This window comes from Desmodus rotundus, chromosome 4, assembly GCF_022682495.2.
Source record: "Desmodus rotundus isolate HL8 chromosome 4, HLdesRot8A.1, whole genome shotgun sequence".
In the NCBI taxonomy this organism is placed as follows: domain Eukaryota; kingdom Metazoa; phylum Chordata; class Mammalia; order Chiroptera; family Phyllostomidae; genus Desmodus; species Desmodus rotundus.
Window position 1 is genome coordinate 18,940,453 of NC_071390.1, and position 17,779 is coordinate 18,958,231.

Genomic DNA, 17,779 nt, shown 5'->3' on the forward strand with positions numbered 1-17,779 from the left:
TTATTTTCACAACAGTCATTTACTCTCATAAATGCACAAGGCAGCCCCAGTTTGGCTGACAGAGCTGGGCTCTGTGGGGCAGTTCTGTTGCTCACAGCTGGGCTGGGCTCGGCTGATCTAGGCTCCTTATCCTCCCAGGAGCAGGAGGCTACTCTGGGCATTTTTCTCATGGCCACTGCAGAGGCTCACCACAGCAGGTAGAAACACAATGCCTCTTGCTAACTAAATTTAGAACTGGCATCTCTTCTATTGGCCAAAGCAAGTCACAAGGCCAAACCCAAAATTAGGAGCTGGAAAAGGATGCCCCTCCCACCGAGAAAGGGAACTATGAAGGCCCAGTACAAAGAGAGTGATCCGGAGTAGTGAAGAATTATGCAGAGGAGCAACAACACAAATCAACTGCACCTGATGAATGTTTTCTCAGTTGGCTCGTTCCCACCCAATCCCACTTCCACCACCCACGCCACCACTGTCTTTATCCTTAGCAGCAGACTGGTCTCCAAGCATGCATCCTATTCTTCCTCCAAACCACAGGGTGGCCAGAATGGTTTTTTAATGTCCATTTAATTATATTACTCTGCTATGTTAACCCCTCCAGTGGCTTACCCCTTTGCTCTCAGGATGAAGAAGAAACTCCTTCCCCTGGGCCCATAAGGCCCTACTTGGTCCTGTCCACGCCTGCCTGTCTAGCTTCATCTCTCACCAGCCTCCAGCCCACACGCCATCTGCTCGAGCCACCCTGTCCTTTCTGTCCCTTTTAGATACCTTCCCCTCATGCCCCAGAAGCTGTGTGCCAGAACACTTTGCCCCTCCTCTTCACCTCATTGGCCCTAAGCATCTTGGAGATCTAAGTTCATCAGCTTCTGCCTCTCTGTCCTCTACAGGTTAAATGTCCCTGGGTGGTCTCTGATTGTGCCATGACCTCCCCTTCAGAGCACCGTTCACTGTTAGAAACTCAGACCCCAGCAGCGCCAGACACGCAGAGGGCACTCCACAAATACCTGTTGAATGCTGATGAAGTTTTAAAAGCTATTTTTAATTTTTAAAGTAAAAGGTAGCTAAAATTGCCTTTTCTCTTAGTTTTATATTGAAGGTATTTAGATAATGCGTCTACGGCGAACTGCTCTGTCGAGGGTTTGGTCCCCACAACATACTGCCACTTCAGAATAAATCTGCTTGTGACGCATCAGGACCTTCTAAAGGGTCCTGTGTCACTAAGTTGAACAATGCCATGGGTGTCGCAAGTCAGGCAGCTGTAACCCTCTTCCCCACCCTCATCGCTCCCAGAGTGGGAGGGGAGACACCTATAACCCAAAAACACCAGATGGTACAAACCCAGCAAGTAATCTAAGCACTTCACAGATCCCAGGGGAAAAAATTTAGACCCTAACTTACTATGTCCAGATGAACCATCACGCCAATGTGAGAGCAAAATAAATGTCGGATGTGCCAAGGATGAGAACAATAAAAAGTACTGCTGAGGCACTGGGCGACTGCATGGTCTACCCACCAAGCCAGGGCCTTCTGAGAGTTCAAAGGGATCTCTCTATATTTATATGAGGACACAGGAATAAGCATTCTCATGCACCTTCTGAAAAAGGATATTTGAGGACATACCACAGAAAAATGAAAATCAGCCCCAATAAGAGAAAAGAAATCCGAGAAACAGATGCACTACCCCAGGAGTAGAATGAATAGATACAGGATTTTGCCATGTTTAATGCACACTTTTTGGCCCAAACTTTTGAGTCAGAGTGTGCATTATACGTGGGTATAATAGTGGGCATAATAATCTTACGCACAGTGTGCACAGAAACGTGGGTGCGCATTATACACGGAAAAATACAGTGCATCCAGATGACAAAGGGAAGCAGCCTGGAAAGCAATCGGTACGAGTTGGAACATCCAATAGTAGTACAACTACGAGGCTGGAATATCTCAGGACTGTGGTGGAAAACAGATGCTTCTTCCGTCTATGGGGAAGATAAAAAAGGTAGAAACTCAAAAGAAAAACACAAAAGGCTATACAAGAAAAGTAGCCCAAGCTGATGGGGCAGAATTCTGAGCAACTGTCAGAATATAAAATAATCTATTTTACCTCAAAGATCAGCAAACTCATCACCAAGCAACACAGGCTTAGTCATGAGAATTAGATCTATTTCCTACCCCGTTATGGGGTTTTGTTATAAATAATAAATACAATCATAATATTTAAACATTATATTAGTTTTCATTCACTGTGGTCTTGATTACATTTAGTGTATTTCCTAAGTATGCTCAAATTGGCACATGTCTTAAATTATCTCCCATTGCTCTTGGCAGTGTTTATCTAACATGTACCATAGTTCACCATGTATAATGTGCACTTATTTGCCCCAATTTTTGAGGGAAAAATAAGGATGTGCATTATACATGGGTAGTACCTCAAATACCTTGTATCTGTTCTTGTGCTTTGTAATTATGTGTTACGTAAAACTTCTTATACCATAACATATTCAAAAATAAATGCTGAAATTCCTTTATAATACAAAAAACAAGTATCTGAATATAAATAAGTAAATGATTGAATTCAAAATTAAAATGAAACATTTTTTTTTCCTGAATGTTTAGGCCAAAAACGTGGGTATGCATTACACAGAGGGGTGTACAATACACAGCAAACACAGCATTTCGCACACAAGACAATAAGCTTCATGGGTGTCAGCTTTCATCATATGCTTTTTTCACCTTCTGCATCACTGGCCATATTTAGATGCTCCCCAATACTGCGTATCATCTGAAAGGAATAAGGCAGAGCAATCAATAGAGTTCAAGTCCTGGAACAAATGTTTGTCTTAAACATCGAAATTACACTACCATCTGAGAATTTTATTATATCAGATGTGACTTGAAATGAATTGTACAGCATTCCTGGAATAAGAATCTCAAGGTTTTTAACACCAGGGATGTATGCTACTGAAACTGTCTCATTTGTGCTGGGAGAGGGCAAAAAAACATGGATGCCATACGTGGTCTCAAGTCTGTTGTGGAAGGCCTTCCAGCTACTGGAGGAATAAAGGAGAGGGAAGGTGAACTGATGCCGTGAGTTCATGGTGACCCCTGTTCATACCACTTTGAAAAGCTTTCTTTTCAAAATGCTTCCAAGTACAGTATCTCATTATTTAACTGTGACATAAAGGGAGCAAATAGGATTGTCCCCATTTCACACCTAAGGAAATGATTGACCTAACATCACATCTACTTTATGGTGAAATGGGCCTGCATCAATTTATGCAACTCTTTCATTTTGTAGATAAAAATAACCTGAATCCCAGAAAATTCAAATAAACTAGCATTGTGTACTTAGCAAAAAAGAAAAAAAAAGAATAATGAATGAATGCACACATGCTTGGGATAAGACCAATGTCTGAATGCTTGAGAGAAGCATTTTACATTCTTTATCATCAATCGAGAACCTCTCCTTACTAACGTACCCACTTAAAAAAAGAAGTCTCTAATATATAGACATATAAGCCATCCCATCTGGAAGGTTCTTTATTCACCGACACTTAAGAAAGGGTGATTTGCTGAAGATAATTATGTAAATCAAGAACCCAAGTCTAGAGGTCCCAACTCCAGGCCCATATTCTTTACAACCTGTCACGATGACCCTCACTGATGGTATCTTAGAAAGAAGGGTACCAACTGTAAGCTCAGCTGCTCCTTGCTGAAACCTGATGAAGCTGAAGAAAAACAGGAACTGCACTCCATTCCCAGTCAGGAGATCCCATGCCAGCAAGTAGTAGGGCACTGTGCGTGTTGTGAAGCCCAAGCACATGCCCTCAGGTGAGCTGGGGCTCCTTAGCCCCGAGAAATAACAGTGTATGACTAATTCAAAGGTGTGTGTCCTCTTCTCAAAGCCTTAACACCATGTGTCTGCCAGTCATTGTAACCCTGGACTGGATTCCTCTCTTCTGGAAGATGCCACTCTAAAGGGGGACCCTCTCAGAACCAGCGTCAGTGACTCATCTCCATCCCCAATAGGTACATGGTATGGCCCTAAGAGTATTGTTTAAAAGTATGATGGAAATCCACAACTTGGTGTGATGGTTAATTTTATGTGTCAACTTGACTAGGCCATAGGATGCCCAAATATATGATCCAACATTATTCCAGGTGTGTGTGAGGCTGTTTCTAGGTGAGATTAATATTTGAATCAGTAGACATTGGGTAAAGCAGTTCACCCAATGTGGATGGACCACGTTCAATCCACTGAATGCCTGAATAGAACAAAAAGGTTGAGTAAGAAATAATTATTTCTTTCTGCATGACTGTCTTCAAGTTGGAACATTGGTTTTCTCCTGCTTCAGACTCAGACTCAAATGAGAACTACATATACCATCAGCAAAATTGGGTTTTCAGCTGCCAGCTAAAGATTGCAAACTTCTCAGCCTCCATACAGTGTAAGCCAATTCCTTACAGTAAATCTCTTTATATATACAGATACATTTATACATATATACACACACACACAAGAAGATAATCACTATGAGGGATGTTGTATAAAATATATAGAGAGAAAAACATACCCTGAAAGACTTGAATTCAATGTAGTTTATTTGGGAGGTGATCCCAAGTAATACTGATAGGGGACCAGGAAAGTAAGAGAGGAATGGCAGGGCATCCAATAAGGCAAGCAAACTACCTTGGTAGGCAAATGGGGCTTAATCCCCCCGGAGACTCTGGGAGACAGTATAGAAAGCCAGCCTCAGAGCAGTCCCATCCCAAAGGGCAAGGAAGCTAGGGTATTTATCCAACTCCCACTAGTCACTGATAGGTGGCTTCTCCCTACTTCTTGATGGGAATTAATTTCTGACACTTCCAGCCTGCGTCTTCCATGATCAAAGCAAGTTCCAGTGGGCAAACAGGCCCTAGTGCTGGTGGTTAGAAGTCAGGTCAACATACAGAGAAAGGGTGAGGGCCAAGGAGATATGGGCACGGTACCGTTTTATCTGCTACAGATGGCTACACATTCAACCTGCCCCATTCCCTGCCTGGGCAGATAATGAGAACTAACATTCTTAACCAATGGAATAGCCTACTCTGCTAGACCCTTTATGTGTATGAATTATCTCTAACATTCACAACAACCCTACAAGCTCGGCATTATCCCCATTTTACAGCCAGTGAAACTAAGGCTTAGAGACCTGTTCAAAGTCCCTGTTGCTTGTAACAGAAAAGACATTTCTGAGTTTTGAGAAATCTTCCAGTCGAAAGTTTGCTTTCAAGCATGAGTGACACTGAAAGAAACCCAGTGACATGAATGACTCTTTCACCTCTAAAGATACCCCTGTCACCTTGGAAAACAAGCTTCTCTGCATCTCCTTTCATGGCCTTAAAACTCTTACTGTAGACAAGCTCTCCCACTACGTGTAACCACATTTGGATATGGCAGTTTGAGCTGCTTTCCCAGCCCTGAAAAAAAAATGTTCACCTCAGTAATTGCTCTCCATCTCCCACTGAGAACAGATTTTAAAAAGAAATAGTTCACTTCTTATGCATCAGCGTAATCTTTAACCTGATTCTAGCCATCTGGAAAAGAAACTGCCGACCTCACCATAGATGCCACAAAGACTTTGAGAATACTGAGTCAGGCATGTGGGACCTGAGAACCAATGCCAGACAACTGTGACGTCCCAGAGGTGCAGACCTCAGGCCTGGAGGCGGCCAGAGGAGGCCAGACCCTTTTTCAACCCCAAGACATTCATTCTTCATTCAGGCAGTTTTAAGTATTTAAGAAGGTATTTATGTCACTCAACTCAACAAGCTCCTATTGACTGACCACCTTGCACAAGGAAGCGAGAAGCACAACGACAGAAAAGGCAGAAGAGATGGGAAAACCAAGCCTGGCTGAATTTATTTCTACAGTCTTGGTTGAGACGTTCATGGGTTGAATGGACCGCGGCATATTTGTACAATGCATCCATTTCCTGTTTTCTGCAGGTAGAGGCTAAATGATTTCTGACACTTCTAGCCTGTGCCTTGCATGAATAATTGATTGGCCACAAAGCAGTTGTCAATCAATTTTTCATTTACGGACCACCAAGCAACCCCTCACACGATGCACCTGCAGGCTGCTGCTGCTCTTCTCTCCTGTGCGACAATTCCTCACACGGTATTCTTTTATTATTTCATCCTATTTATTTCCCCTTCTTTCCCAGGACAACACTCCCTCAAGTGTCTGCGTAGGAATCTCAGGCTCCATTTTTGGCGCACAGGGTGCAGGCAAAAAGAGAATTCACACCTGTAACTCAGTGGGTGTCAATCGCTACGGAGTACCAAAGGTTTCGGCCAATATGGTGATCCTAGAAAAGAGACTGCAAGTATCTGCAGATAGTTAGTTCCAGCCACAGATATCCCCATTTCACGTCACTCACAAAGCAAATCTAGGAGATGGAGAGGAGAAGCAAACCTGGACCATCAGCCCCATCTCATGACCTTGACATAGATGAGTCTTGGGTGCTATGGGCTCTGTTTGCCAACCAGCCCAGCAGCCCATGTTGCTCTCACTTTCTTCAGGAAGTCTCCCATGAGTTACTGTGAGGGGTAATCATGGATGCCCAGGCCAAGCGAAGCTACTCTTCATCTTTCTGAATACCTTTTTCAACCCTTCACGCCATGAAATCCTGGAAAAAGTGTTCAAATTATCAGTTGTGAATTAGTATAATCTTTAACCTGCTTCGAACCATCTGATTTTAACCATTTCTATTACAAATTTGGAGTATGGGTTTCTAGGAGCCCTTCAATCCCCAGGCTCCCTCACCGTGTATCTCGGTACCACACAGAAGAGGACATCACAACAGTTCATCGGACCGAGGCCATGGGCTCCGGGAGGTGGTTGGAAAGAGCATCTCACTGAGAACTGGCTTCTAGACAAGGCTTTGCCATCAGCTCACCGGGGAAATTTAGGCAAGCCCCTCCTTCCTCTGCTTCAAGGTTTCCATCTGAAAAGGAAGGGAAAGCCCCTTCCAACATCAAAATAACAACTAAACTGACTAAAAGTTACTATGCAAGCCAAGCACTTCTTTTAAGCAGTGTGCTGAATGCATTTTATTGAATCCTGACAGCAGCCCAAGGGGAGAGGTACTGTTATCACGACCCCCTTTTCGTAGATGGAAAAATAGCCAAGAAGGATGACAACTTGCCTGATGTCACACAACTGGTAAGAGACGGAGGCAGCATTCACACCCGAGCACCCGGCTCCAGAAACCCAGTTCCTGTTCCCTGTGTGTCCTTGTTTCATGTTCCCAGTAAATAAGGATCGCATTCATGATGGGAATCTCCACAAGCATGAATTCATAAAAAGTCATACCGTCACGCCCAGGCGAAGGAATCCTAAATCCACAACCTACTAGGATCCTTGATTATGCTACAATGGCTCTTTTTCCAGCTAGTCCCCTAAACTAAGTTCTCTTCCAGTGTGTGCCGAGTAACAGGCCCCTACTTAGCACTGGGTACAGTTTTACTGACCAAGAGTCCTGATTGGTTGGCTCCCCTGTGCCCCGGGTCCCTGCCATCTTGAGGACTTAATAGCAGAGAGCTATTTGTGCGATCCTGAAGTTCTTGGACGCCTTTACTTTTTTTGAATTTACTATAGCACATTTATTAGTGTACTATAAAGAACAGCATCTCCATAAATAATTGAACCCAAACTACACTGATCAAAATAAATGAGCAAAATGTTCCTGATGATGCAACCAGGCTTGATTCACTCACTAACGCAAATAATGAGGTGACTCACAAGAGGCCCCCATTAACGACGATTAGAAAGAGATTGTCTAACATTAAAAAGCTTGGTATTTATTGTCTGCAGCCACAGCGGTGGGTGGGCCAGGGCGGGTGGGCAGGACGGCCATAGCACACAGCATGGAAATTGGAAGAAGAACAGATTTCTAAGCCTCTCTGGCTAGCCTCATGCATACTCATCCTAATCCTCAGTCTATCCCACCTATAAAATGGGCAGCACTCTATCTCACCTGAGAGAAAATGCATAAATACTCTCGCCAGGAAAACAGTCTGTAAACCCCAGGAGAAAGGAGAACACCAGGAGTGAGCAGAGGACAGCCACACAAAGAGGAAGGACAGTAGGGGGTCTGAGCTATAGGGTGCCATGTTGCCGTCTAAGCTTCATATCCCTTACCTCAGTGCTGAGTAGTGTGATGGAGACAATTTTCAAGTGCATGTCTACCCTTGACATTCTGTGAGTCCAAGATGACTGGAGTGTCTCTTACAGTGGCCCTCTCTCCTCTGAGCTCATAGCCTGAACACCAATTAACCACATATCATCCCATGGCATCGGTCTTGTTCTCATGTGTTATTTAACTTCATAGAAGAACAGTCTTATATCCAAAGCATATTGGAAGGACTCTGAGGCAAACAATGCCTTATGTTTGTTTGTCCTCTCCCTCCATCACATCCCTACCAGCCTGAGGGCCCAGAACACTGCCACATATGGAGGAAACACTTAACGAAGGGTTGGATATCTTATGGGAGTCCATCTGATCTCTAGAGTATAAAAGGAAGAAGCCAGGATTGCTGACTAGTTCCTATTCCTATCTTACTGAGTGGAGTAGAGATGCCTCTAAACCTTATGTTAAAATTCATACATGAAATGATAAACCAGGTGAATAAACTCAATGCTATTAAGAGAGAGCAGTAGACTGCCCCACCCCACAGCTAAGGCAGTCTGTGAATTCTATGAGCACTTAGAAAAAGGAAAATAAACTCCTCTAAGGGAGGCTCTGTAGAGGTTCTTGTGCTATGTTTGAATCTTGAACTCAGCTGTGAATAATGGGTGCATCTCAATAGAGGGTGACCCCAATAGCTGAGGCTTCCAGTCAAGAGGGGACTTAGGACAATGAAGGGGCTGCCTTGGCTACAGTGAAGGAGTCAACCAGGGAACAGTCAAATACAAAGTCAGAGACATAGACTCAGCACATATGCAGCGAGGGGCCTTGAATGCCAGGCTAAGGGTCTTTTGGATTTGAATCTAAAAGGCTAAAGGTACTCAAGCTAGAATGTAGACATACTATTTGAAATACTCCTGGCAATAGCAGCTGTCAACTTATGAACAAGTGAGAAGGAAATCATCGTTATCTCAAAGGACGATGATTTGATTTCTTTGTAATGTCTGCTACAGGAGCCTTGGGACTTTTACCCACATGGTCAAACAGGATGTGGTACCTACTCCATGTAAGGCAGAGCTCCCTCATCTCTACTCATTGCCAACAAAGTCAACCGCCCACCAGTTCCAAGGGGCTGAGTATGGTCAGCCAAATTCCATCCATTCCAGCTCCAGTTCTGATGCCTCTAAGTGGCCCACCAGGCACAAGCATTCTGGGTTTTCCACCTCCTCCTCCACAAGCCCTCTTTTTCCTCAAATGTGCAGAAAAATCATCCTTTGACACTTTCCCCTGTGAGGGAAGTGTCTCAAGCCAGGCAGGAGCCAAAGGAAGTAGGAAATCAACAGCTGAGTGAAAGTACCAGGCCTCAGGTACACCTAGCCTTGGATAAAGCCCGGTCCTTTGGACACATCTTCCCGTCTCAGCCTGTCTGTGCTGCACCCCTCTGCTCCTTCTAGGATGATTCAGGGCCCACACATCATCCAGTTCCTAAATCCCCACCCATCACAGCATAACACATTTACACAGCAAGAAGGAAAAGCGCTTCTCCCTTCTGCCCTCTGAGCTTTCTTGCCCCTGGAGCTACAACCCCTCGCTCCCCCTTAAATCCAGCACAATTGGAGAAGCCACTTCCTGGCATTCCTCCCTTGTCAACTCCAAAGCAAGCTCCAGCCACTGCACTTCTGCAATCATTCAATCACGCCTTCTAATTAAGGAGTTTGCAACTTCTGCTCACTTTGGAAACCAATGCAGGATCTGAGAAGCAAATAACCCACGTAAGCCAGACATCAGAGGAAGCACAGAGCAGACAAATAGCCTGTGTCTACCCCCTCCTCTTCCCCCTCCCCCAGGACAACAGTGACCAGGAGCAATTAGTGCTTTCTGCCTTTCCCAGCGACATCTCAACTGAGACGGTTCCCCGATAATATTAATTTAAAATAGATTCTTTTTGGCAAATGGTTTCTGTGGCAGGCTTCTTTATGAGGCCTCCAAGAAGGTGAAATGCATTAAGATATTGTAACTTTGGGGACTGTGAGCAGACACGACGAAGGCTGGACAATCCAGCCAAAGGCTGTTTGAAAAATCTGTTTCAGAGCCACAATTAGATGCTCGAGTGAGTGAAACACAATTAATCCGGTCAAATCCGCCACTATATTGCACATTAGGAGTAAATATTTTAGAACACAGTTCAGCTGATTAGTTAAGGGTATGAAACCCCGCCTGGGAGAATCCATGTGTCCCCCCCTCCTAGCATGCCCAGGGAAGGGTGATCAGGTGGGGACCTGGAATTGTCGGCGTCTCCCATTTCTCTTCACCAAGGCACAGTGTTGGGCACAGTAACTGAAAACTATCTGGCAAGTCATTCCAACCACACTGCAGGGGCGGCAGCCTGCAGACCACCGCTCTGGGAGTGAGCTGCTGGAAAGCAGAGAGGATCCATCCAAGGAGAGGCAGCACTGTCACCTCAGTACCAGGAATGGGGATCCCCACCAAGGGTTCCTCCAGGGAGGAGGAGGCCTTCACAATTCTCCACAGCCACTTGCCAACTCACTGACCAAGTAGGGAGCCTTCTTCCCTCTTCTGTAGGAGAAGGGCAGAATGATGTTTTGCTGTTCTCCTGTAAACCATGAGAACAGGGCTCCCTCTGGGTGTTTGTGAAACATTCTCTAACCCATTAATCACCAGGATCCCAGCTGGAGACAGTTGGAGAGAATGAATGGCAAATTACTCAGGCTGCAAGTCCAAGTCCACTCACCTCTCCCCCAGAACACCTGGCAGGGCAAGAACAGTCAGCAAGGGACAGTGACTCTATTCACTCCTGATGCCTTCTGTCTCAAGCCTGCTGAGCGGCCATCCCACAAGCCATCCCTCCCCACTCCTGGGACCAAAGTGAATACATGTTCCAAGCCTGGGACAAGGATATCCTTCCACCCACTGAGTCCCTGGGCACGTGCTGGACCCATGGGGTGGGTTGGAGGTCCTGGCCTTGCATGTCCACTTCTGCACGCCTAGCTGCTGCAGACTGGCAGAGTGGAGTTCAACTTCCAGCTCTACAGGGGACTGAAAACTCCCCGGAAAGGAACTCACATCAGGTCACGAGGTCCACCAAAGGCACTTGTGAGGAGAGTATGTAAATCAACCTGGTGGTCTTCCCTGAGTAGGACATGTTCAGCACTTTTGAAGTCAGAAGAGAAGATGGAATTCTCTTTTCATGTCAAAAGAGCCTGATGCTAGGACCCAAGTTCTCTGCCCTGGGCCATCCCTCTCTACTTTGAAACCAATGATGAAGGGACATTTTGAAGGTTCATCATCCCCACCACTCCTTACCTAGATTTTATTTAGAGCACCTTCTTTTACTGCCCTCAGGACAGGAAAAGAGGAGAAAGAAACCAACCGGGTAGTACAGCAGAAACTTGTTTCCCCATTACTCTCCCAGGGGTTCTTAAGTCTCTCACAGACAGGGTCATGTTACCATGGTTCCCCATCTTCCCTCGGAGCAGCCCACACCTGATACTCAGCAAAGCCTTTCTCACTGATACTGTGTGCAAAGTGTGGTCAAAAGAGACAGGCCCAGCCCAGGAGCTAGAGACAGTCCTCTGGACCAGAGAAAGAGGACACCATGGGGTCCCTGCACCCATCTATGCTACCTTGTCCTTTGCTTGGGCAATAAGACAGGCCACCAGCACAACCAATAAACCCCTGGGTGACTGTCTGTGGACTGTCCAGATCTCATCACTGTTACTAAGGATGCCAGGGCCAACTGATCCGCTTCCCAGTCCCTCTCCTAATTGGAGAGCCATTTCCCAGAGAGCATTGGGCAAGACTTGCCCCCTCACTTCCTTGGCTGCACAGCCACATGGACGATGGGCAGAGAAGGCTATGCTCATTTAACTCCTATTTACAAAGACCACTCTCTAAAGTCCCATCTTCAGGAACTTTGTCAATACACACATACACACACACACACACACACACACACACACTGAGGGTCCTTGAGATAAAAGCAGAAGTGTAAGGAAACTCCAGGCAGAGTGAGTTTATACTCTCTACATGTGTCAGTCCGCAATAAAGTCACAGATACTAAGGACATCACCTCCTCCTAGGACACATGTACTTCAACACATCCGTCCATCCTCCTCACCCAGAGAGCACACAGAAACACATGTGCGTGCATGCGAGCACACACACGCGCGCGCGCTGGAGTCCCCTGGGAACTTGTAAGTCTTCAATCACCCATCCCCGCAAAGGCACACGTTGCCCACCCCCCACCCCCAGAGCTGCCCACTCCAAAGTTATAGGGGTCTTCACTGGAGGCAGATGAAGCAGCCACTACCCAGGGTGAGCAGAACGAGGGAGCCTGTGCTCAGGATTGCCGATGGCGCTGCTAGCTTTCCTGCTATTCGCTTCTCACCCCCAGCCGGTGACAGCCCCAGCCAGGCCCCATTAAAATAAGGCGAAGATTTCCCAGCGAAATGTTTGATGCCAGTCATGAAGAGATATACAAAGGGCAGAGGGCGGTGCTTTCCCATCGAATGAGCTCCCCAAGCTGCCTGTGCAGACATCCATCATCCTCCTGCCCAACGCAGAGTTGCCACCTGATCCCGAGAGCCGGAGAAAAGGATTTTTGTGAGACTGGCTGAAGTGGGGGCAGCGGAAGTGAGTGGAGTGGGGTAAATCGCGGGAGGCCACCCCCCTCTGCCCAGAAAGCCCATTCCCCGCTGCTCCTAGGCTAAGCTGCAAAGCACAGAGTGCGGGGAGTTGGGTGGGCAGAGACCCCTCCCTGCGCGCTCTATTCTGCAGCGGACAGAGCTGGAGCCCAGCGCTGGATCTAGAGCTCGGAGCCTCTGGAGTGGACTCAAGGGCGCCACCTCTCGTTACAGCCGCCTGCAGGGGAACCTGGCCGCAGAGAAAGGAGGAGTGGAGAGGTGTGCTGAAAGCACCCTACTCCACTCGGGGAGCTGATTGTAGTGCAGGACGAAGCAACCGAAGCGAGATTTCTTGTTCAGAGGCTCGTGTGTGCTTGTGCATGCTTGGGCGAGGCGTGCAGAATGGATGCTGAATTTCACTTCACACTTTAAACTTTCTTGCGGCCTCTCCTGTAGCATTCCAGGGCAGCTGCCCAGGTTTGGAGGGAGAAATCAGTGTCCCCAGAGGCCAGACTTGGGTAGGCTTGGCCCTGCTCACCGCCCAGGCTGGCAGAAAGTGGACCGGGAGCAGAGAGCGGGGACCCTAAGGCAGCAGGAGTAGGGCGTCCCGGGTTCCCTTCCTTCTGATTGGAGGGGAGAAGAGGGAAGGAAGCCCGGCTGTGGCGGGGACGTATCAGACTGCCCAGCCTCTCCCAGCGGCTTCCTCCCCAAATCAGTGTTCTCACCCACGAATTGAATCGCCCAACAGGAAAACTCACCCTCCAAGCCGAGCACCCCAGAAAGTGACCACAGATCCCTCCCTCCTCTGCTCAACTTTAAGCCCCTTCTTCCTCCTCTCCCCTCACGGCAGCCGCAATCCTGGGGTCTCCGATACACACACACACACACACACACACACCATCTTCCAACAAACTCCACTAACCTGTTGGGGGCGTGGGGGACGCTGGATGAACCTGTTGTCTCTAAAAGTCATGGCGCCCCCCCACCCCACCCCAGACCCTCCAGTAACTATTTGTCCCTCGCTCCTGCCCCATTCTCCCTTGCTGTGGGGTGTCAGTGGGCTCCGCCACCGCCGCCCGGGCGGGTACTCACGCTGCTGTTGTGTCCCGACCAGTGCACCATGGCTTGGTTGTGGGCCGAGTCCCCGGTCAGAGCGAACGAGGTGCTGGTCAGCCTGAGCTCTTCGGCCGCCGCACCCCCAGCCCGCGATGCCTTCACCTCCTCCCGGAGACCCTTGGCCAGATGACGGCTTCCTTTGGAACCATCGGATAAGGCAGTGGCCCAGGGGTCCTCGCGTTCCAGAGCGCTGGGGGGCTGTGCTCGGCGACTCCTCCTCGAGCTGCCAGGTTTGCCGGTGGCCAGTATGTCCTGTCCCCACCGTGCACCTGCCGGGGACAGTCCCCCGGCTTCTCCCTGCTTCTTTCTGTCACTGATGCCGCCTGGATGGAGCAGCGGCTCTCGCCCTGGCTGGTGCCCCAGTGCGGCGCCTCTCTGCGCCGTTGCCAGCTTCTCCGGCCACTGTCTTTCCACTGCCCGCGGCAAGAGAGGGAGCAGCACAGGGGGCCGTGAAGCCGGGCCAGTGAGACGCCCAGGACCGCTTGTCGCACCCCAAGTGATCTCCGCACCGGCCAGGACCCACGTCGACAAAAGCAGGAGCCCAGTCCGGGCAAGGGGCGCCCCGGGCCAGCCTGTGGGGCGCTCCGTGCGCGCCACCTCCATCCCGCTGCGGCTGCCGAGGCTGGGGCTACCGAGTGTGTGGAGCCTGCCGAGGTGCTGGTCCGGCGCGGGGGTGTGCGTGTGCAGGCGAGCAAGCCAGCGAGTGTGTGTCGGGGGAATGGGGAGGGGGCCGCCTGGAAGAAGGTGGCTGGGGCTGGCGCGCCTCCTGGGTCCTCTCCACTCTTCCCTCCTCGCTCTCCCTCTCGATCTCTCGCTCTCTTGTCCAGAGGATTCCGAACCCAGGAAAAAAAAAATTAATAAATGCCCCTTCGGTGCTTTTTTTCCCCCTTAAAATAAGATCCCAAAAATCTTCCCCACTGAGCTCCAACAGAAATTTTGTAAAAAAAAAAAAAAAAAGGAGTGTTCAAAGGTAAAGAGAAATCCTCTTTTAAAATATGAAAACCAAGCCAGATCCAGGAGAAGGGGCTGGACCCCAATCCAGAGTCTCTCCAAATTCCAGCCTCCAACCTGCTCCCGGTGCTGAGTTGGGAGACGCTTCTCGCAGCTTTTAGGAGGTTACTCTTCCGGCCTGTTGGGGTGGGGTGGGGGTGGGGGAGATGGCACGCAGGGAGGACAGAGGGGGTCTCAAGGGAGGAGGAGGAGTGAAGTGTTTTCAGCGCCAACTGTTCCGGTTCGGGAGCCAAGGGGGAACCCAGCCAGAGCCTGCGCGTGGGGAGACAGCACACAGAAGCTGAGCGCGGGATGGACCAGGGACTCCGCTCCCGGCTCCTTGGCCCGCCCCTGCCGCGGCTCAACACCCCCCAACCCCCCGCAGGCTGCACCCCCGCCTGGGCGGGGGCTCGTAGAGTGCTCCTGTGCGCCTGCGTGAGCTGAAGAGGGCAGGCCCGCGAGGGTGAGGAGAGGAGGGAGTCCCGGGGTGGGGGTACCCGGCTGAGCCAGAGCTGTCTGGGTGTGCGGAGGTCCTCGGCTCCCTGCCTGTGTGTTTGCACGCGTCTGTGCATGGGTTCGCGTGAGAAGGAGGTGTGCTCCTTCGCCGGGAGCCCCGGAGGCTGGGGCTTTGGGCAGGCCGGCTGTGCTTGCATTTTTATACCTGCGAGTTGGCAAGAAAGGTAGGACTGAGAGCAAGGCAGGCGGCTCAGGACACCCCCCTTCTCCCGGCGCCCAGTGCACCCACGGCCCCCCACCACGCACAGATGTAACCTGGTTGTTCCTTAAGCCTACAGAAGGTGTGGGGGAGAGAACTGGGAGGGTGCAGCAGTGGCATCAGGGGCCTGCACTCTCCTGGGACCCCCAGTGGTAACGGAGACTGGCACTCACCTAGCGGATCCAGACACCCCCCCCCACCACCACACACACATACACACACACCGCCTTGTCTTGCCTAGATTCATTTCTGAGCGTTTCTGAGCGAGCTCAGTTGTGCTTTCAAAGTGTCTGCTGCCAGCTATAGGGCCCAGCCCTCCCATAACCGCCTGCAGAAGCTCAGCTGGAACCCTTCGAGCCCTGTATGAAGAGGGAGAGTTCGGGTGGGCTGGAGAGAAGGAAGATAAATATGAGCTCGACACGGAGATGTGGTTTACAGGTCCCAGGGCTTGCAGTTCAGCCAGCGCCTCCAAGAAGCTCCCTAATTTCCAGGGATTGAAAAGGCCGAGGTGATCGGAGCTAAAAGAGGAGTTGTTTAAAGAGCAGGATTTAGGGAGGGAGCTTGGTGAGCTTGTCGACCTCCAGGCTCTTCTCTTCTCGGGGATTGGACGAAGAGTTACTTGGTAGGGAATGGTTCAGACAGAGCTAGAGGGAGGGAAACGGGAGGAGAGGGGAGGAGAGAAAGATGGGCGAAGGTGAAACGGAAACGGAGGGGAATATGGAAATAGAGAAGGATGAAAGAAAAAGGAGGAAAAGCGAAGAGTTGAAGTGGAGGGTGGAAGGCGCGGTGGGGATGCTGCAAAGGGACAGGGGAGAGAAGAGTAGAGTCCCTGAAGTGCGCCAGAGAGGGGGACGGGGCGGGGGGGAGGCCTGGAGGGAGACGGAAGACGTGCCTGGGAATCTGAGCCAGGTGAGGGAGGGCGACAACCAGCCGTTCTGGAGCCCCCACCTTAGCGAACTCGCTTTTCCAGCAGGACCTGCAATGGAAAAATGAGAACCGAGAAGCCTGGACAGGACAACTAAGCTGGTGATAACGTCCAGTCCACAATGAGGTGGGTCCTGGTGTCTGTGGGTTTCTAAAGACCTCGGGCGACGAGCCGCCCCAAGAAAAGTTCTGCTCGGAGGGCTGAGGTGGGCGCAGGATCGGGACTCGGGACGAAAGCTGGCCATCAGCGGATTGTCAGCGCCCCTGCCGGGAAGGCTCCGCGCTGCAGCCGGAGCCGTAGCTTGGGGGTTTGGGAAGGATGTGAAGCTTCTCCACTGCTTGGGCTCTGGGCAGAGGCGATAAATGGCACGGTGTAAGGAATCCGGCGTGCCAAGCTCCAGGCCCTCAGAAAAGGGCCAATTCCTGAAGCTCTCTGAAGTCCCTCCAAGAGGGCAGTCCTTCTGAAGAGCAAGGCTGAGGTCTCCCCTTGCTTTCTCCCACCTGAAGGAGCCCCAGCCCTGATAGAGCCCGTGGAAAGGTTGGATCCTGGATTCGGGCACATGTGGCTATTAAGTATTTGTTTGGGAAAAAATGGATAGAAGACTCTCACGGGCCTCCATCCCCAGTCTCCCAGTCCCCACCAATCTTCTCCCCTGTTCTCCCCTACACCTGCAGTCCCCCAAACCCCTTCTCCCCGGTTCTCCCCTGCACCTGCAGTCCTCCTCCCTCTCCAGCCTCTCTCTCTCCTGGACTTGCTGCAATCTGACACCTGCCTTCAGGTGACTCATCAAAGCCCTACCCACAACAAATGCCCCCCAATGGCTTCCAGAGACAGCCCCCCAAAGAGCCTCTGCTTCCTGCATTTGTAAATATGTCCCATCTGGAAAGATCTCCCTTGGTCTACATAGCACCACGACTAGTGGCTATAGGTTTAGATAGTACAGCTCCATACTGTTGGCAGAAATAGCCTCTTAAAATGTAAGGAAGAGTATGTCATAGACTGCCCTCCTCAAAATTCTTCACGACCAACTGTTATCCAACAGGTCCAAATGTCTCAGAATGGTGGCCAAGCCTCCGTGCCCTGCCTCTCCTCCACGGACTTTCCTACCATACGCCTTAAGCCTGGAATCTGCCCTCTGCCGCAATTTCTGTGGTGGTGTGTTTTAAATGCCAGCTCTTCCACGAAGCCTGTTGCTGCTGTCCCACAGTACCTGACACCATATGCA

General features: G+C 49.7%; 1 protein-coding gene across 1 annotated transcript in view; it reads right to left on the bottom strand.

The window, feature by feature from the left end:
* Positions 1-14,695, bottom strand: part of SORCS3 (sortilin related VPS10 domain containing receptor 3) — a 545,108-nt gene extending 530,413 nt beyond the window's left edge. The window contains exon 1 of the mRNA XM_024555801.3: positions 13,901-14,695. Within this exon, the coding sequence (XP_024411569.3) occupies positions 13,901-14,527 (627 nt within the window). The 5' untranslated portion in view covers positions 14,528-14,695. The remainder of the gene's footprint in view (positions 1-13,900) is intronic.
* Between the last annotated feature and the right edge of the window lie 3,084 nt (positions 14,696-17,779).